The 21,382-nt window shown below is 41.4% G+C and overlaps 2 protein-coding genes across 5 annotated transcripts; one reads left to right on the top strand and one right to left on the bottom strand.

Moving 5' to 3' along the window:
• Positions 1-955: 955 nt before the first annotated feature.
• Positions 956-7,979, bottom strand: LOC115738318 (outer envelope protein 80, chloroplastic). 2 transcript variants are annotated; one of them, XR_007199535.1, is made up of 17 exons: positions 7,197-7,979; positions 6,727-6,820; positions 6,490-6,572; positions 6,261-6,358; positions 6,093-6,162; positions 5,779-5,872; positions 4,854-4,935; positions 4,681-4,716; positions 3,919-4,072; positions 3,524-3,661; positions 3,145-3,215; positions 2,979-3,057; positions 2,791-2,906; positions 2,423-2,570; positions 1,881-1,950; positions 1,130-1,354; positions 956-1,087 (listed from the first exon to the last, which is right to left on the bottom strand). XR_007199535.1 is itself a non-coding variant. In XM_048284015.1 (16 exons), exons 1-16 carry the CDS (start codon positions 7,827-7,829, stop codon positions 1,200-1,202), a joined length of 2,121 nt encoding a protein of 706 aa, XP_048139972.1. In that variant the 5' UTR covers positions 7,830-7,979; the 3' UTR covers positions 956-1,199. The 2 variants fall into 2 exon arrangements, 1 of the variants encoding a protein (XP_048139972.1); XM_048284015.1 differs by having other exon boundaries at positions 956-1,354.
• A 5,977-nt stretch (positions 7,980-13,956) lies between these two features.
• Positions 13,957-20,785, top strand: LOC115735437 (copper-transporting ATPase HMA4-like). 3 transcript variants are annotated; one of them, XM_048283503.1, is made up of 9 exons: positions 13,957-14,218; positions 14,939-15,229; positions 15,874-16,619; positions 16,760-17,231; positions 17,331-17,498; positions 17,600-17,854; positions 18,479-18,601; positions 18,884-19,369; positions 20,104-20,785. In XM_048283503.1, exons 2-9 carry the CDS (start codon positions 14,972-14,974, stop codon positions 20,524-20,526), a joined length of 2,931 nt encoding a protein of 976 aa, XP_048139460.1. In that variant the 5' UTR covers positions 13,957-14,218; positions 14,939-14,971; the 3' UTR covers positions 20,527-20,785. The 3 variants fall into 3 exon arrangements, with proteins under 3 accessions (XP_048139460.1, XP_030522532.2, XP_030522534.2); XM_030666672.2 differs by having other exon boundaries at positions 13,957-14,243; XM_030666674.2 differs by lacking the exon at positions 13,957-14,218 and adding an exon at positions 14,363-14,389.
• Positions 20,786-21,382: the final 597 nt, after the last annotated feature.

Below are 21,382 nucleotides of genomic sequence, written 5' to 3'. Positions count from 1 at the left end.
CCATAACCTGAACTAGGTAAATCCATGAAGCCCGTGGATAAGTCTACATTGAATCCTCACGAACTCCCGAAACTCCCGGATGGCCACCGATCCAAGTTCGTAAGGAAAAAAGAAAAAAGCCGAACCTTTGCGTCGACCGAATAATTAGTGAAGCAAGAAGTGCAATACTCAGTGCCGGCCTCAATGGAACGAGATCCGCATTGGCAAAACATGTTTAACTTCAGTGGCATTATGCCCACCGTCCACCGCGGAGACTTCAGTGGCATTAGTCCGTCGTCTCGGCCCACGGGCTCAACCCACACAAGGATTGACAATGGAAGGACCGCGAACGGCAGGTACAAGGAAGAACCCAACTAGGTACGATGCCCAATCTCTCAGGAAGCTTGGGTAGACAGAAAGGCTCATAGGTCAGAAAGGTCGTGCGTCAGCCCGTCATAGGCTCCCCAAAAAAAAAAAAAAAATAGAATGAGAAGGATACGACAAGAGGGCCACGTGTCGATGCTGTGGCCAGACACGTGTATGACGTTTGAGTGAGCCGTAGCTTATAGAGGGCGGGGAACAAATTGGAGGTTCAGCACAACAGTGCAGTGATTGCTCAAATACATACCAAGCACGGTTCACATAAATTCACGAACACGTGCATACAAACCCCGACGAGTGACAACATCAATCCGTGGCCGATGGTGATACTGGGGAAAGCAATGGACAAATGACATTCTGACCACAAAAAAAATGGACAAATGACAAGTTCTTGTCACTTGTCCTTCTATGCCAAGGACTTCTGTTTCGACCCTTTTTTTTTTTCCTCCTCCCGATTGGCTGATCGTACAGAAAACTTTCACTGCAAATCACGGGGCAATTCAAAGGCGACACCTGTCCATCGGTTCTCGCTTCCATGTGCTCCTTTCCCAAAAATTCGCGAGAAGAAGACATCAACGATACGAGCTTGCAAAGGTGAAGATTTACGAGTGTTTCGGTCGATTAGCTTCATTCCAAAATGACGAAAATCAATGGCATATACAAAGAGACGCACGCAAATGTTCGTTGACGACTGGAACTCTTATCAGGCCCACGTCTTCCTCCTCTCCTCCAAACAGGATGAGGATGTAGGCGAACTTGAATTCAACACAGGCTTCAAACACCCAAGTAAGGCATCCCCCAGAGAGAGAGAGAGAGAGAGAGAGAGAGAGAATAAAGACTTAGTTTCGATGACCGACCCCAAAATGAAACCTGCCAGCGTTCCTGTCATTAAATGCGTACTCGAGACGCAGTGGCCCCAGAGGTGAATCCACACGGATACCGAACCCAAAACCGTAACCACTTCCAGGCTTCAGCCTTGCACCTGCCGGATCACCTGAAGAACAATGCAACTTAGGATTAGTTATCCCAAAGCTGATCATATAAGCAACAAAAGGAATTTGGAGCAAAATATTTATTTTGATTTTACGGGGAACTAGAGATGGAAACTTTGTGATGATTTTCACTGCAATTTTATGGAGATCCTGTGATTTAACAAACATAAATCGTTCGCAAAAAGTTCAGGCCTGTGGCGGCGCAGAACACACTAATCCGCGACCAGCTTCCAAGACCGAACCGAATGGAATTTTACTGTGGAATGAGTCCTAGGTACCTAGCCTAAATTCACGTCACAAAGAGTATTTTTCCAATGATTCCTGAAAACATGCAAAGAACGGATAAGGCGCATCTGATCTTTCTTCTTCAGTGCCGGGCAAAAGGAAAAGACCTAGCAATAAGAGCAGAGCTGGGGACGAATCTATATCGACTTGCTTAAGCTCTAGCAGGTAGGGATGTTACATCTTTTCGCCACTTGTACTATGTGTATGTGCATGTGGGAATGCAACGAGAGAGAGAGAGAGTACCAGGGACAGTTGGGCCTGATCCTAGATCATTCCCGTAGTCTGCAAAGAGAGCTCCATCAACAGGTCCCAACTGAAGGCGAAGACGGAAAAATGATGGTTAGCATACTGATGGCTTCACATCCAGGGCATTAAAGTAGTGGCAGCATGGTGTGCATGCCCATAGTAAGAGGCATTATGCTCTTCTAAACAATATTCCAATCATAAAGGGAAGAATATCGCTACTAAACAAACATTCAGATTCCAGTTGTTGTACTTCAAAAGAGAACTTCAGTCCCAAAATAAACCATCAGTGATGGCGAATTATATGCACGTACATCACAACGGAACCAAAATAGTACGCTCTAGTACATGATCCTATGATAACATCTAGGTGCCTAAACTCATGATTTAAGGTGAAAAGAACCACCTCAACAGGAACCACAAAAAGCTAAACAGAAAGTCGAAGAAAGTTGTTCAGTAGGCATGGTGACCCAGATTGAGGGCCAAGGAAAGGAAAACGATTAGCCAAAGAGCAAAATTGCACAATGACAAAAGTCACTCACCATAGGGAATGAAACTTCTCCAGAGCCAACAACATAAGATCGACCAGAGCCAACAGCACCTTCTTCATAGCCTCTGACGCTATTTGTTCCACCAATGGCAAACGCTTCATGAGGAGAAAAATTACCAACCACATGCCCACCAGACAAACTACAAATGGAACAAACAACCGATGAGGAAACCATTTTCATCTAATCATAGCAAAAGTATAAAAGATGCTCAGAAACAGCAACTTCACACAGTTAAATACCCTCCCTAGTTGAAGGATTCTATTACTGTTGAGTCATCTAATAGTTCCTCAATGCTCTGCATTACCATACCCAGGGCTATCTAGAGTCTCTTAAAGGATAACCATAAATTGGCATGATACCTTAGAACAAAATGGGCAGGACCAATCTCTATGCCTTTACGAGCACGGGCATTAACTCTGTTAAAAAACTGCCACTCTGACAAAACAGGAATTCCTTGTTCCATGTTGAATGCAACCTGTTAATATGAGAAGGTTAGAACCCATAAAACAGCCAAAACAGTACATTGAAAAGATAAAATATTTCTAACCATTGAAGACCCACGATCACCAGAACCAGTGTAGATCGTCTCAAGTTTGGCCAGTAGACTATCATCATGAATATTCCCACTGGATAAAGGAGAGAAGGGAATGTAGAGCAAAAATCAATTTCTCAGCCAAAACGAACAAAATATCCAATCCATGACGTAGTCATACCTTGCAGTAAGAGGGCTATTGAAGAAGTCCTTAATAACGGGGTTCCCTTTGTCATCACGAGCGCCCGCACGCTGAAAATTTACCCAGAAGGGTAACAGTACGAGATAAAATTTAAAGCAGAAGATAGGGAAGATAAAGGCACTATACTTTTATACTTTAGCTGCATCAATTCTAACAAAATGTAGCATCCAACTACAAAACCACAACAGCAAATGCATTTCCTTTGCATCGGAAACTGTTGCATGGGATTACAGGTTCCTAACTCCAGTTTCAGGTGACTCGTGAAAAAAATTCAAGAATGACAACATTTTTACTATCCCACCGACCATTTAAGAATAGATATCTCAGTATAGAAATAGAAGAAAGTTCGGCAATTTACCAGGAAAATTAGTCCTGCTGTACCACTCCACTTTGGCCTAATTGGACGACTGAATTCGACACCAGCTGTGACCCGTCCAATTGTTAGGCTACCACTGTTAGGTTGGTCGTGGACATGTGAACCTGGAGTCCTTGAATTCTGTTGAAATATGTGGTATTACAAGATTGCAACAAGGGAAGAGGGATCACAAACCACTACATCTTCACTCAAATGACTTAATGCAAGGGTGAATAAGAAGCTCTGTTCATAGAATAGAGCATACAGATAAAAGCTAATTTGTCATCCAGTTACAATTAGTATCTTAATATACTAAATATTCGTCAAAAACCTCTAAATCAAAAGGCATCTATATCAGCCATAGCATAGGCAAGATTAGATAGAATTGTCTACTATACCTGAAGCATGATTGTTCTAGATGTCCGTTTGTCATCTCCTTCAATCCATGGATCCGTGTAGTTTATACGAAATATTGAATCAATTTGTCCCCTCTCTAAGGATATGTTGAGTTTCTGGTTTCTCCCAAAAACATTCCTATGAGAATATGCAAAACTGCAATAGGAGTATGAACAGGCATGAATTAAAAAGATGACCACGCATAACCCGAAATCATGCAACAGTAAAAACTTGTCCCTTCATGTAAATGTCAAACGTTCCTCTATCTTTTCTTCAGAAAAAACCAGGAGATGCATTACAAGTTTGACGAGAATGGTGTTGGTTTGACTTGGCCCAAGTAATAAATATCTCCATCGACTCAAGCAGTTCGCTGAACCACCGTTCACTGGTCAACCGCTGGAGCTCTACACCACAGCTTCATCCCACTACAAGTATATTTTATCTTACCAAATTGTTTACACAGCATATCCAGAAGATCTAAAGGCATAAACCACCTACTTTTCAGAAGTTTCCATACCAATGCCAAGAGGCATAAGGCAGTACCAAGCCTATTTGCTCAATATCATTCTATCAAGAACATGCAACAATCAAGTAATTTTAAGGAGCGATGCATGGGGCATGATGGTGTTTCCTCCATTCACCGAGGCCAGCAATTCTGATATGCACAGAGCAACAGTATGATGATTAAGGATTTCCAGTCAAGGATGCTGCACTCGATTGTATGGTGGAAAAGTACAAACTAGATAAGGCAGTCCTGATTTTACCTTCCAATTAACCCTGATAAGGGCCCACTTGTAATCCTACAAATGTAAATACCACAATGTCAAAAGTTGTATTAGAAATGTGTCAAAAATCAATCGACTTGATAAATAAGTACAAAAATGTCAATGCATAGTAAATTCCTAGCATAATCTTTATGCAGGCATATGTTTCCTACCCACTTGATATGCCACCACCCGCTGAAAAGCCTCCACTTTTACGCTCAACAACATTCATCACGAGATCAACCTTACCAGTATCTATAAGATAAAGAAAATTGTAGATTTCATCATGTCAATAATTACAGAAATACAGAAAAAACCTTATATACAGATTAAGGAGCGCTTAACTTCTTAACATTAATCCAATATTATAATACGATAATGTCAAATAAAAGTATAAGTCAACCAAAAGTAGGACAAGAATACAAGTCTAGGACATAATAGGAACTCCTCTCATTATCCACACGCTTCTAGAGATAGCACTCTTTAATTCGTAAGTCGTCCAACTACTCTTTCTTCGAATATGGGATTCTTTACTCAACAACGAGTCAGTAGAAGGAGATCATTGATCACACTTGTCAGCAACAACTACCAATTATTGCTTTTAAAGTTCAAGCCTGATTCGAGAAGAAAAAGTTACGCAAAATCAAAAGAAATATCACCCAAAAAGGTCGTCGGAGCGATGAGATACACACTCCAGAAGTTTTTCCCTATCAAACCCATTGCAACAGAAAAAATACCAATTTATTGATAACCAAATTTTGAAGCTCCTACTGGTGTAGTCATCATTTACCACACTTTACTACTTACCAAAAAGAATGCCACAATTTACTGACTAAAAAAAAAAAAAATTACCACCATTTATGCACCCAATCTTCCCCATCATACTGAGAACCAGTTTCCAACCATGGCATTCCAAAGACAAACAACAGAAAAGATGAAAGCCACTGCCTTGATCATTTACAGACCATCCAGCTAAATTAGTAACAGCTCACCATGGTTGGGGAAGGAGGTTTAATTCGCCTGTATTGTGAAAAATGACATGGGTGCGGGGGAAAGAAGTTTATCTTAAGATGAATCAATGCAGAATTTTCAATTTACCTCCCACAGGCTGGGGTATAATGCTAACATCTTCCATGATTCCCATAGTTAATACTGTCTCCACATCTCTCTTCCCTTGGAGCATGCTGTAAACCTGCAAGCATGTTAATCCAATTCAAAGCTTCTGTGCAAGGTGTGCATCTGATATGCCAGCCATTATGCCCCCAACCCCACAAAAACAAGAATATAAGCTTTGAGCAAGCTACATATGAAAGAAACCCACACAGTCTTCTTTGATAACATTCTCACCCATCTTCCTTTCTCTCTCATTATTACCTTTGGATATAGGAGGAGAAAGTTGAGATCCATCATACCTGTCCCTTCTTAGTTGTGAGTTGTCTAAGTATTGTTTCTGGCTTTGTATTCCCTGTAGTTGGCTCACCGCTGAAAGTTAGACAAAATGGATGCCTTATCACTTGCTGAATAGCCAATTCTACCAAGTAGATGCATGCATTTCAACAAATCCAATAGCACAGTCTTACGTCTTCCTGTCGAGGAAACGTATTGAGATATTGTTAACCTCAGCTTCTGAAATATGCATCTTTAAATTTCCTCCAGAAAGAATCTCCACATCAGACACCTAAATTAGCAATAGGTAGAAACAGACTATTACTCCTAGGAAGAAATTAACAGAGAATTTTTTCAGAATCCCTGCACAATATTCCGTAAAATACACAACCAACAATGAAATGTGCAAGCATAACAGCATACCAAGCCAAAGAGACCACGCTCCATGTACCAACCATTGATGGAATTTATCACTTCATCCAATCTCCTGATGTTAATCACTTTTCCTGCACCACTTGACACGAAAATCAAAACAATGTAGGCATCATTTGAGTACTGTTCCATCCAGCAAAATGAAAGTAAAAAAAGGAGATACTATTGTACCCCATCAAACACAGTGTCCTAAGTATAATTGTAGGGAATATGTAATAGAAAACCTACCATATGCATCCTGAAAAGCATCCTCTAAAAATTTTGATGGAAGAACGTTAGCCCCCTCACATACCAACCCGTGGAACTCCTGGTTAGGTTCTACCTTGTGACACAAGACAGAGGTAACAAGGATCACGGCATCAGAAAAGCAAGATACAAGTTCTAGAACGAGATTTTGTGGTTTTTGACACTTTGAATACTGATGAAAGGAGCCCAGACTATACCAACTCCATCTTTGTAGCCACCAAGTTAACATTTAGCAGGAAGATGGGATTTTAAACCTAGCCATACTGCTACATCGTTTCACAGTAAAGTCACCAGCATCTAATTGCAATATTACCATTATATACAACAACATTCAAGTATAATTCAAAGAGAACGAACACATTGTTGTTCAAAACATTCGGCATAGACATCAAACTAATTGACCACCGCCAGCAGATACCGGAACAACAAACTGCAGAGAGGCAAATTATTACCTGAAACACCAATCTGATGCCGTCCCGCGTGTCAACGGCCACAGGCATGCAAGAGCAAAAGTATCCGCTATCTATGATCCTGTGGACATCCTCTTGAACTTCCCGCACGGTGAGGGCCGAGTTGGGCCTGCAAGCTTTGAGCGCCTGCAACGCCTCCATTTCCAGGTCCTTCCTCTCGAGCTGCTCCCCATCCTTGTTCGTCACCAAAACCTCGCTTATCAACACCCTTTCCTCGTCGTGCCGACTCACCGACTGCCCCTTCCGAGCTTCAAACTCCGACTGAGACGACTCGACCGGTGGACCCGCGGAGCTCTCCTTGTATCCCGGATCGGGCTGGACCGCACCGTCCGGCTGACTCAGCGACAGAGAAGCAGAACATAGCGGAGGCAATTTCCTCGGCCGAGCCAGAGACAGCGACAGCGAGCTCAGAAGCGGGGGCTTTGGGCGGAGCCACTGCGCGCTCTGGCGATTTTTGAAGGCGCTGACGAATTGAACGAGTAAGTGAGCTGTTCTGGCGAGTGGCGATGTTGGGTCATGGGAAGTGCAAGGGAAGTCCAAGAGCGACCGAGGCGGCGAGAGGCGTCGGATCTTGATAGACGACGAGGTGAAGCGCACGCCGTCGTTGCGAGGCATGTCTCCGCCCGGTGATAAAATAACGGTGGACACGAAATGGCTGTGAGATGAAACCCCGTAGATTCTAGGGTTTTAGGAATGGCGGATGAAGAAGACGAAGCTAAGTGCGTCGCTGAACCTCAACAGGGACTGGGAGTGAACTCAGTGAAGTGACGCACTCGGCTTCGGATTCGGATTCGGAGCAGAGAATCGGAGGCTCCCAAACCGGGTCGGATTTTCCGATCCCGGTCAATTTCGGAGACGAGCCCGAGCCCGAGCCCGAGCCTATTGGACCCTTTTCTGAGGCAGACCCGAGGCATTTAGCTTTGTTGATGGGCTGGACAGAGATGGCAGGGCCATCCATGGCAGTGAGTTTTCAAAAGCATTTCTTTTCTTTTTCCTTTTGTGTAATTTTGCTTTTCAACTCTTGTTTAAGGTTTGAGACTGCGTTACTCTCGTCAATATAGAATAATTTTCTTCTTCTGCCCAAATCGTGTCTTCCCTGTAGAATATACACATGAGTTTTTGACCAGTCATAACATTCTTTCACGTTCATCGCCAATCGAATATTCTTAGATGCGGTAATATCCTCGTTTCGACCGCACCGAATAACACCCCTTTTTTTTTTTGTAAAAAATCTTCGGTCCTTACTGGTGGCCTTAGGAATTAGGAACGGTGGAGCTTGAATTTGACACCTCTCGCTTATCGAGATATAAGAAATCCAAGCGCCTAACTATTGTGCTAACCTATGGGGGGTCAAGAATATATCAATTACGAATGAGTTACTATCGACGTGCACCATATCCTCATCATCCATAAGTTTGACAAGAGTGGTGCGAGTTCAATTGCTATCAATATGATTAGACACTATTCCGAAAAGACCCGCCGATCGTATATAGCATCGAAGCAATGACATTTTGAGGGGACCTTTTACGGTCTGATGTTATATCGCAATTCGTCATTCATCGCAAGGAAATGAAAATGGAAGTGGAGTCCCTTATTGATCCACGCACCTAACAAATCATATGATAATTTTCTAAAACCACGATTTTTGTGATGACACAAGGATCGCATTTGGGCAGAGTAGGTGCTCGTCGTTTTGATGATTGGACATGACAAAAAAAAAGGTGGGGAAAGACGCAACCAAGCATTATATCATCTCACTCATAAACGACATGCCCTTTGTCATACACAAAAGAGGTGTCTATATTCGGTAATTCTCGAACGACAAAGAATTTGTCGCGTGTGTGGTTATAATATATCCTCATATATAATTCACGACGTTTCATCTGCATAATTACTCGAATTGCCACGACACTAAGTGGCCCGTGGAATAACGAAATGGGTATGAATGCCCTTTCTCTCTTGCAGCATCCTCCTCTTAGACTCGTTAAATTGGTCATAATTTCATTTCTTGTCCATATATGATGGGCTAAGTTGTTATATGGATTGATTATATTCAATAAGCGAGTCATAAATATCTTTAAAATATAATATGAGTGTTAAATGGACCAATAAATGGATTTACAACTTACTTAGATCCTACCCACTTTTATGGCTCTCTCTTCATTCTCTCTCGCCCTTGCTCAATCTTGCGCTCACTCAATCCACAAGTCCCACTTCGATTTGGATGTGAATTTTTCTAAATCGAGTTAAATGTGAAAGCAATTTAGGAATATGAGTCGGATCAAATATGAGTCGAGTAGAGATGAGGCATCGAACGGGTGGGTCAGCTCGGGTTTGGGTCGGGTCGAATATGGGCCGACCCATACCGACCTATGTAACCCGTTTTGATCCATTTTCGCGCTATACAAATTTAGTGACCCATACATATCATATCCGACCTATATTGTCAAAATACTTCAATATTAAAATTCAATTTGGAGAAAATTATTTCATATACTTTCTTAAAGATATATATATATATATAGCCTTTTTTTTTATATAGTTTTCTTAGTTAACTTATTTATGACACGTTTAAAACCCATTTAGGACCTATTAAGTTTCTAAATAACTCATTTATGACCCACTTTTAAAACTTAAGGAACCCATTTATGGCCCACCGCCATAAATATATGGGACAAATATAGGTTCTTGACCTACTTTGCCACACCTTTAGATATGAGTTGTCAAATGCACATTGCAATAAATGAGCTATAATAATTTATGACCCGTCCCAATCGTTTTACGGGTCTATCTCCCCATGTTTTGAACACGTTACATCTTTTGGACGGTGAAAAGAAAACACCATGACCACCACCTCCAGCCTTTATGGATGTCAAGTGACGAAAACCACAACATGATGGTACCGGTGGTCAAGCGTTCTTGAACTTGCTGTAATCTCAGCCTCAGGAGCTGCAATCTCTCTCTCTCTCTTTCTCTCCAGCTCTGTAATGATCTTCTGTGTATCTGATATTGGTGGCTACATAACAATCATCATATCTGATTGCCTCACATTCCTCTTCATGCTTCCTCTCAATCTCGCTCTCACGCCCGTATAACATTGATCGGTCGACCAAACAAAGACGATTAACCGACAAATCTCAAAAGTTCGACGGCAATATACCACGCATCACTGTACTTTACAAATTTCCGTGCCTAATGCCTTGTGGTCGACGAGCAAGCTAACGAACATATGGGTTGAGATTGCAGGAAGGACAACATAGATGAATGAATGGAACTTCCAGACAGGAGCCTAACCACGGTGCACCATTATTGAACATGAACTTAGGCATTGGGAAGTGGCAGATGATGTGGAACCCCTTCTTCTCTCTCAAAAAGCATAGAATGATTGAGACCTTGTCCCTCTACCTTATCTTCCACCATCACTGAATTGCCCTAACACCCACCTCAGGCTGCCCACCACCCATGGCTTTATCTTCTTAAGATTTTGACTTGGGGTTTGTTTGGTAACGATTTTGATTCTTAATTATGTTCTCCGAAACAAAAAATGATGACAAATATGTTTTGTAATGTAAATGATTCTCATTCTGTTCCCATAATAGTTTTGGAGTAAAAACAATAATAAAAAAATTGATTCTAGAAAAAAAAATTATTTTTGAGAATCACAAAAAGAACAAAGTCTTAATTAGATTTGAAAATTTACTAACAACTAATTTTCTAAATAAATTTTTTAAAATTAAAGTCCAAAAATATGCTTTAAATTCTAATAAAAAAGTTAAAATTTTTAAAATGGGGGAGTTAAAAAATTTAAAAAAATCAGAAAAATGCAAAAAATTATTTTTTTTAAATGGGCTTTTAAAAAAAATTGTATAAAAAATTTTAAAAAAGAAGAAAAATTTAGAAAAAGAATTCTCACCACCTAGTTTTTTTCACGAACATAAATTTTGTGCAGTTATCAAATGTATTTCTATTCCGGAAATAGAAGTTTCATCCGATTACCAAACTCGTTCTGATTCTTTAAAAATCATCAAAGGAGCATAATCGAAAAATATAATTCTAATTAGAATTACTTTTTGGAATCAAAATCGTTGCTAATCAGTCCTTTAGTAATTCAATTGTTCAAGCTTCAATGTGTAGCGTCCTTAGAAATTTTGTCTCGAGCCAGCTTACTTTCAACACACACCCATGAACTCTAGTTTCTCTTTTAAGAATTTTTTCCCCATCGTTCCCACGTCCCCACCTCTAGCTCCAGAGAAGGTAGGGAATCAAACTCTCTACCTTTCCCTTATTAAGTGGGAAGGATGGCTACTTAGGGTAGTTTTCTCTAAAGTTTACGTGATTGTATTTCTGAGCGAGTAAGGCCGACTGAGATAGACTCCTAAGACCGCACGAGTAAGGGAACACAACGAACCGGCCCGCGACATATATGCCACCAATGTTATTGATGTGTCACTAACATTGATGACGTTTAGATGTGGAGCAGACTGGATAGGAGGAAGAGGAAGAGGAAGAGGAAGACGGAGGGGGACCAGTATCGGTCCCCTGGCACAAAATGATAAAAGGACAAAGTAAATAAAGAAAGTTTCTTTTGTGGGTAAAGGCTGCATGTCCAGTGCGAAAAAAGCTGCAAGTACAATAAAAATTAGTGAGCTTTTAAGAACGTGGGATTGGAGCAGGCGTGGTCGGAGGGGCAGAAGATTCTCTGGACCATGACGTTTGACTGGGACGGGCTTTCCTCAATTGTGGGAATTTATGGATAGCTTATCTGTCTAATGATACTGCTCATTTGGGTAATTCAGAAAGGTGCATTGCTAGCCTTCCTAGTTGAATGGCTTTTTTTTTTTTTTTTTTTGTAATTATTGTTGTTTTTGTTGGTTTTTTTTTTTTTGCAACCGATATCGATATGATTCGAATGTTTATTTTGAGGTATTTTAAATCAAATGAGTACCGATAAATGTATTTTATGTCGAGAATTGGTTGGAACTTCGAAGAATTACGTCTAATCCTGAATGTGCCTCGAGCATAGGGATCAAGGGTTTCGAATTTTTTTTATTGTAGACTTTAACTTTAATGACAAGTTTCATGCAATGATCATGTTGAATTTTTAAGATAAATTATTGAATTGAAATATTATGGATTGACAAAATTCTAATCTTATGATAAGCAAGATAATTATCGGATAATCTAGATAGGTATCGTCTTTGGAATCTAAATGCAAGAGGGTTGCAAAGTATTCCCTTGTATCCTTTGCTTTTTCAATGATTTAAATCCGCACATCAGTTGACTATAAAATTTTCACAATATTATTTTGGTTTTTACTAGCTTGAATTTTATCGCTATTTTTCTGAATGAAGTCTCTATAAAAGATTGTGATTTTTTGCTTTGAGTGTAATTTAGAGCCGATTAACGCTCATTATAAACTCTATGTTGTATGGATTCATAGTGAATTTCTCGGCGGCCGATTTTTCCCAAGAAGCAAGCATCGACAATCGGGTCGAATAACGTAAATATCCGGTGTCATTGTAGTTGTTCCTTATTTTCTCTGGCAATTTTAACTTATGGCATTTGACTTTTATGGTAAAAAAATATCATTAATTTTTGAGCTACTCACAACATGACGCGTGGGCTTGTCAGTCAATTGGCCGTGTAAAAGCTATGTCACTTTGACTGCACTAGGAGTAAAGAACACGTGTGAATTGGTCTAATCTGACGGAAGCATATGTGTTAAAAAGGGCGGTTTGTTCGCCAGGATATCAATTTGAATTGATACGAAAGTTCGTTCACACTTTTATAAATGATATGACATTACTCTTTACAAGCCGAGGAATAAAATAGATCCCCATTTTCTATTATAAAAGCGTTCAAATTTAATTTACCGATTGTTTCCGATGGACTTGGCCAATTTTGATTTCTATTACGTTGTTGGCTACACACGGGTAAATTACTCGGGAGTCAATTAACAAAAATCATAAAATTAGGTAACCGTATCGTTTTTTCTACCATCACTTACGGTGATTATGACCTCATAACTTGTTTGGAGCCATTGCCTAACTTGACAATTCAAGACTAGCCTAAGAACTCATATTGGGAATTTATTTTTGTCACATTCACCATGAGATGAGATATCCATGTATGGGACTCATAAAACCCGGTGATGCATGTGAGTGAGATGCACGAAGGATCAATTCCTATATTAGGATTGGACCCTCGAGTCCAAGCGATCTCCGGACGCAGGACCTAGGCGCTTCGTCCCGGGACCTTTGGAAAATAGGCCTAGGACTTCGAGGACCGAGGACGGGGATGCGGGCTAGAGCCGAGAGATCCGGATGCCCGGGCCAAGGATCTCAAGGCCGAGCTCGGAGCTTCTAGGCTCGGACTCGAGACCTCCGGTGCCAAGGGCGCTGACTCGGGTCACCGATCCGTGGGCAGTGCCATCGGTTGACCAACAAATAAAAAAAAAAATCAAAAAATTGGATTAAATTGGACCAAGTCAATTGCGTGTGGAAAGAGATTAAAAGGGAGGGAAGCTACGCGGAGCGTGGGAACGAGAAGACGGTGGGGGGCGCAAGCAGGGGCGGGATCGGGATTTCACGTCCCCCCGCGAGCGTGGTGGGCGGGCGATGGCGGTTATGGTTATAGAGGGAACCCGAATAGCCCACGAAAACACGACAGCCGAGAAGGAGAAGGAGAAGGAGAAGAAGAAGAAGACGTTAAAGATTCAAAAATTTAAAAAAAGAGTCGGGGAAAAATTCAATGATTTTTTGGAGCGAGCGAGTCACGGCTCTTCATCCCTCCATCTCTGTCTCTGCCGCACTTTCTGTCCGTTTCGTCCCTCTCCCTCCTCTCTCTCTCTCTGCGGAAACCCTAGAATTCGCAGAGCCGGAGCTTTAATGCGATCGATCCCCATCGCTCTTTCCATCCACAGACCGCCTCTCTCTTCGCTTTAGCTTTTTCGCTTTTTTGCCCCCACTCTCTCTCTCTCTCTCTCTCGATCGAGCCAGCAGGTGGTGGAAGGACACGGGACTCCTTTCGGTACGTGCGTTTTACGCGCTCGCCCTCCGCCTTTTTTGGTGTTATATATGGAACTCCTGTTTGGTTGCTGCCCCCGTGCTCCGTTCTTCTCGCGGGGGCTTCCCTCTGTCCGATGGTGTCTGGTGCTTTGCTTTGTTTGTCTCGAGGCCGGGTCTCGCGTCTAGAGCGGATGCTTGTTTGCTGCTCTGTTTTGACCTGATCATTGCTTGCGGATACAAAGTCCTCCAACTTGAACTTCTGTTTGCTCGTTCTGCTTTATAGAGTCGATGCGCTGCAGTTTGTTTCGTGAGTATTTTGTAGTTGTGGAATGCATCGCAATAGCGATAAACATCATGTCTGTCGCTGGTTTTATTTTTTGGAGATGACGGAAATTGGGGTTCTGTGCTTCGGCATTTTCGCTATATCTGGCATTGGTGAGACTAAATAAATCTATCAGCAATATTCTTTCACTCCTTGTACTATACCGAGCTGCATAGACCAAGTAACGGTTGCTTAAGCTGCCACCAGCAAGCAAAATGAAAATTGGAGTTCCAGGCAATAGCATTTTTGCTATAATTGGCAATGGTGATAGATAGATCTTTCGGCTGTTTTCTTTCGAACCCTGTAATCACTGCATGGACGTACTACAATTTTAATTTAGCTATAGAAAGGCAAGATCATGTAACTCCACTGTTTTGTTAATTTTGCTTTTGCAGGATTAGTCAAACAGAACTGTTTGAAAGATTAAGATGGAATTAAATGGGAAGGATGACCTCAGGGTGCCTCTGTGGCAACCTACTGATAGTGTGACTGCCTCTTCAAGCACGACAGATCATAGTAAAGATGACAGAGTACAGAGTATTTCATTCAGAGTAGGTGATATCAAGTGTGCGTCCTGCGCAGTTTCTATAGAATCAGCTGTTGGAAAGCTTAATGGAGTTGAGAGTGTGTTGGTGTCCCCACTTCAAGGCCATGCTGCAGTGACATATATTCCCGAGCTTGTAAATGTAAGTCAGCTGTAACAATCAATCCATGCTGTTCTTCATACAGTGAGACACTAAGGCATACTCTTTTTTACATCCCTTTGTTCAATTAGATTACGTGTGAGTTATTTGCAACCTCTTCTCTCCTTGTTGTCTTTTCAAATTATGAACTTGAACATCATCTGAATTTCACTAGAAATGGCAGCTGTTATTTCTCCTCTTATGTGACTTGGGATAGTAAGTCTAGATCATCCCCATTTGTTAGCACCAAAATAATTTTGAAGAGCAAGAAATTGCAGACATTGAGTTCATCTATCAAGAGTTTTGTGGATCAAGTTGATAGCCCAAATATTGCGCGCTTGCCTAATGACATTTCTGCGAGAATGTTTTTAGTTTATCATGTGGGTTACAATTTTATGATAACAAGTTCTGGAGATGGATTTGTGTTGAGAAGACATGAACTTTATCTTTGTGAATTTTCCCAAAACCTTACAAACGCCAGAGAAAGTTGTATCAATGATAAGGAAGTACCTATCTGTCTGTCTGTCTTTGTATCTGCCTTTCTTCTCTCAAATTGTACTTTTATAAGATGTGCTCTCTATTTTGCTCGTGATCCATTTATTCTGCCTTATTAATGAGAAATGACAAATTTATGGCTCTCTTATTAGGCAAGAAAGATTAAGGAGTGCATCGAGGAAGCAGGTTTTGCAGTTTCAGAATTTCCAGAACGAGATATTGTTGTATGTCGTCTTAGAATCAAAGGAATGGCATGCACTAGCTGCTCCGAGTCTGTTGAACGTGCCCTTTCAATGGTTGATGGAGTAAAAAAAGCTGTGGTTGGTCTAGCTCTAGAAGAAGCAAAGGTCCACTATGATAAAAACATTATCGATACCAACCGCATTATTGAAGCTGTAGAAGATGCTGGGTTTGGGGCTGATCTCATCACAACGGGTAATGATCTGAACAAAGTGCATTTGAAAGTTGAAGGAGTGAATTACCCAGAAGATGCAGCTATTATTCAGACCACCCTTGAGTCAGCTGAAGGTGTGAATGAAGTTGAGATGGATTTGGCAGAAGAAAAGGTCGTCATTGCCTATGACCCAGACCTTACTGGTCCAAGGTCCCTAATACGTTGCATAAAAGAAGCTAGCCACGGGTCTAAATCGTACAACGCAAGCCTCTATATTGCTCCCAGACGTAGAGAATCCGAGCAACAAGAGGAAGTACGGATATATAGAAACCAATTCTTGTTAAGCTGCCTCTTTTCAGTTCCAGTTTTCGTATTCTCTATGGTACTTCCGATGCTTCATCCTTATGGGAACTGGTTAGAGTATAAGATATACAACATGCTCAGCATCGGGATGCTCCTGAGATGGTTACTTTGCAGCCCAGTGCAGTTTGTCATTGGCCGAAGGTAAGAAAATGTTTTCCCAAATAATTATTGATTGTGTTGTGTCGAGTTTTCACACTTAAGAAGTTGTCTATTGGATGGCATATGATGTTAAGGTCGCTTCCGAGAATCATCTAACTTTTCTGATTTTGGATATTTTCTAGGTTTTATGTGGGGGCATACCATGCATTGAGACGAAAATCAGCTAATATGGATGTTCTGGTTGCATTGGGAACCAATGCTGCTTACTTTTATTCTGTATATATCATGATAAAGGCATTGACTTCTGATAAGTTTGAAGGGCAAGACTTTTTTGAAACAAGTTCCATGTTGATATCCTTTATTCTCTTGGGAAAATATCTGGAGATTGTAGCCAAAGGGAAAACCTCAGATGCTTTAGCCAAGTTGACTGATCTGGCACCTGATACAGCTTGTTTGGTTAACTTGGATAATGAAGGGAATGTTATTTCAGAGGAGGAAATTAGTACTCAACTTATACAAAGGAATGACATATTCAAGATTATTCCTGGCTCAAAGGTTCCTGTTGATGGGATTGTCATCACTGGCCAAAGCCATGTCAATGAAAGTATGATCACAGGGGAGGCTACGCCAGTTGCTAAAAGACCAGGTGACAAGGTATTGCCTAGTCTTCTTGCTTAACATCTCATGTACTGGAGTTATATTTGCACTGCAATTTTGACTGGCACCTCACCTGTCCTTTATTTGGATGCATAGGTTATTGGTGGAACCATGAATGAGAATGGATGCTTACTAGTAAAGGCCACTCATGTTGGGTCGGAGACAGCACTTTCTCAAATAGTTCAACTGGTTGAAGCTGCTCAGCTTGCAAGAGCACCTGTTCAGAAACTAGCAGACCAAATTTCAAGATTTTTCGTGCCAACAGTAAGTCTCTTTCTTTGGTCCTGCTTTATGTAGTTACCTTGTTGATCGATAATATTGCTTTGCCAATCAATTAATTATGATTTCTTCTCTTCTATATACAGGTGGTTGTGGTGGCATTTTTTACATGGCTGGGATGGTTTATCCCTGGAGAAGTTGGTCTCTATCCTAAATGGTGGATACCAAACGCAATGGATGGATTTGAACTTGCTCTGCAGTTTGGTATATCCGTGCTTGTGGTTGCCTGTCCTTGTGCCCTCGGACTAGCAACTCCCACGGCTGTCATGGTTGCCACTGGCAAGGGTGCTTCACAAGGTGTGCTTATCAAAGGTGGAGACGCACTTGAAAAGGCACACAAGGTAGGATTTGAAACTATCATCTGGGAACTGAGCAATACCTTTACTTGGAAATGCAGACATTCATTCACTCCTGAAGAATTTGTGCTGCTTTGTTCACTGTATTACTATTCCAGACAAGCCTTTCTTGCTTGTTTCTGTCGTCTTACGTTTTAATATCCGTTTTAGTAGTTGGTTCTCTTTATGCAGCCAGGTTGTTTCAAGGGGTGAATGACCAGATCTGTAAACACCTACCACATTGTCATTTTGAATGTCTTTAAGTATGCTAAAGAAAGTACTTTTCACTTCCTTTCCACTGGTGGTTACATTAGTTAGTAATAATTGCCTCATAGTTCAGATGGTGTATTCTGAGCCACATATTCTGTTAAGACATGAATGCCACCAACCATTTTTTTCTTTTGTCCTGTCCTACAGATAGAGGACAGTGTTCTATTGATAGCAAATCCTTGTATTAATTTGCAAATTGCAATCTCCTTGAGAATGATTGTAAGTGCGTGTTGTTGAAGTTAGACATACGGATAAATCTGTAAGTAGATGGCTTGAATCTGTTGTGAGCTCCTTTCCAATTTCTTTTATTTGTATCTTAACTTCTGTTATACGCAATATATTTACATTTTTTTTCTACAGGTGAAAATAGTGGTGTTTGACAAGACAGGGACATTGACTATTGGAAAGCCTGCGGTGGTTAGTGCTGTTCTCTTCTCCTCTTACTCAATGGAGGAGTTCTGTGACCTGGCTACCGCTGCAGAGGTGCGTCTCTCTATTGTAGTATAGTGTCCTACTATGAAAGAGTTGGATCACTAAGCAGAAAGTGGTAATGGAAAAAACCTATGAATTGGGTGTAATTCAGGATCTTCTGACACGCCACTATTCAATCTCAACATTTTACTCTTTCAGTGGAAATTGTTTATATTGCAAAGAAGTGACCTTGATAATTGTGTTCAAGTAGATACGCATTCATTTGATAGTAGATGAAATAATGGTTTGGTGCAGTGCTCTTTATGTGATTCATTGGCTGTCTGTAATACTTAGGTGAATAGTGAACACCCAATAGCAAAAGCTGTCATGGAACACACAAAGAGGCTGCGCAAGAAATTCGGATCCAGCACTGACCATAATGCAGAGGTCAAGGACTTTGAGGTGCACCCAGGAGCCGGGGTGAGAGGAAAAGTGGGTGAAAAAGTGGTTCTAGTCGGCAACAGGAAGCTCATGCAGGCCTTTAATGTGGCTATTGGTCGTGAGGTTCAGGACTACATCTCAGAAAATGAGCAAATGGCTCGTAGCTGTGTGCTTGTTGCCATTGATGGAAAGATTGCCGGAGCTTTTGCTGTAACTGATCCAGTAAAGCCAGAGGCTGGGCGTGTCATATCCTTTCTCCACTCAATGGGCATCTCTAGTATCATGGTGACCGGTGATAACTTGGCCACAGCGATAGCTATATCAAAGCAAGTCGGTATCCAGAAGGTTTTTGCTGAGACAGACCCGGTGGGCAAGGCTGACAGGATCAAAGATTTGCAGGTACCCTTATCTTGCCTTGGTTCTAAAGTGGACTGCGTCTATCTTAAATGGTTATTCTTATATCGTTGAAGTTTAAATAGTTGTCTTGAGCGAGCACTTCGTGTTGCCAAGGATTCTTTAGATTGGAAGTAGGTTCCTAATAACGGGTGGACATGTTTCATACGATAAATATGAACATGATCTCATCATAGGTGGTTCTATTCCTTCTAGAGTTGTACAAAATTGAAATCATGATGCATCAGTTTTGATGGCATATTTGTGCATCATATTGGGATTTGACAGGGTTGGACCGTGTAGTGTAGAAGTGTTGTGCAATGACTACCAACTCATCTAAAACTTAAGTTGATAGGTAAATGCGTAATTTAAACATTCAAATACTCCGACTCTCCTTAGTCATAGGTTGGTTTTGGCTTAAGCACGATGCATGACATTTGATCATAATCAAGCGGGCAACTGAGGAATTCAGAGACTTTTGAACAAAGATATCTTAGAATCCACTTTTCCACAAGCTTTAGCTTTTAGTACCGTCCAACGTTATTTGAGCTTAGGTCATGAGTTTGATTCTTAAGGCTCCGTCTTCTGTTTATTTTGTCTTATGCTACTAATATACTGCCCACGGGCCTCAACTCTCTGTTCGATGAAGGCTGTCCCTCCTTGTACCCTATTCGTGCATATGCTACGTATCTTGTAAAGGACAAATTGGTTTGACGACTGAGAATTTAAATCTGATGCAGAAGAAAGGGATGACAGTGGCAATGGTGGGAGATGGAATCAACGATTCACCGGCCTTGGTTGCAGCAGATGTTGGCATGGCGATCGGTGCAGGCACCGACGTTGCCATAGAAGCGGCTGACATAGTTCTCATCAAAAGCAACCTGGAGGACGTGGTCACCGCCATCCACCTGTCCCGGAAGACGATGTCGCGCATCCGACTAAATTACGTGTGGGCCCTCGGCTACAACATCCTAGGCATGCCGATTGCTGCCGGCATCCTGTACCCATTCACCGGGATCCGCCTACCGCCTTGGCTTGCCGGCGCCTGCATGGCCGCTTCCTCCCTCAGCGTGGTCTGTTCCTCTTTACTATTGCAGTCTTACAAGAAGCCTCTGAACGTCCACGACACTCAAGGCCAGAACTATTGCCCCAAATCAGCTTGAGACGAGCCCAGGTTGCATCTGTTCCATCTTTTCTGTCTGCTAATGTGATAATCTAATCTCTGCAATTGGAGCTGTACATGGGCGAAGGTAATGCAAGTGCCTCGCTCCTTTAAGACTGCTTTTAGATATGCACCCTAATTCCTGCTCCAGATTGCAAATGTCATTTCGTGTTCCCTCGACTGATCGTTGCTTCGGAGTTGCGATTTCAGAAGCCTAACCCGCCGATGCATCGCGATCGAGATTGCAATCAAATTCTGTCGAGCAACTTGACGCACGGTTGCAAAATCCTATTAGCATAGTAGAGACTTATTTGCTTCTCTTCACCTTTGGGTAAATGGTAGTGGATGTAATGGTAATCAAAGCACGACGATCATTGAATAGCTCAGCTCTGGTGGAGCCTTACGTACTTTTGATGAAACTAGGTAGGAATTTTGTCGCGCCAGACACCATCTGGGCTTTTCCATGAAACTACGTCGGATCGCCTAAAATGCAGGGAATATGATTTCTCGGACGCTAATTACGTTGTGAATTTTTCCTATTCTACGGTTGAAAAGCGATACCCAATAGCCATAATAAATATGCAAACTTCACTCGCTAAATTCGACATAATCATATCAGGGTCGATTGATATGCGATGGCGAGAAGAAATATTCTCCTATAAAAGGGAGATTTTTACAAATGAAAATTGGAAAATAAGTTTTGACCGGCCGTCTACACCCACTAGATTATGCATGTAACCTACGTCATCCCTCTAGGGCGATAGGCATTATTTGATCAGGAATAAATTTTACTCGTTGGTTCTAAAATATTGGGAAAATTTCAAATAAAAAATCAAAAGTATTCTTATTTTTTTTAA

This window comes from Rhodamnia argentea, chromosome 8, assembly GCF_020921035.1.
Source record: "Rhodamnia argentea isolate NSW1041297 chromosome 8, ASM2092103v1, whole genome shotgun sequence".
NCBI lineage: Eukaryota > Viridiplantae > Streptophyta > Magnoliopsida > Myrtales > Myrtaceae > Rhodamnia > Rhodamnia argentea.
Note: the sequence above shows the minus strand (reverse complement) of the source record. Positions and strands in the feature narration are given on the sequence as shown.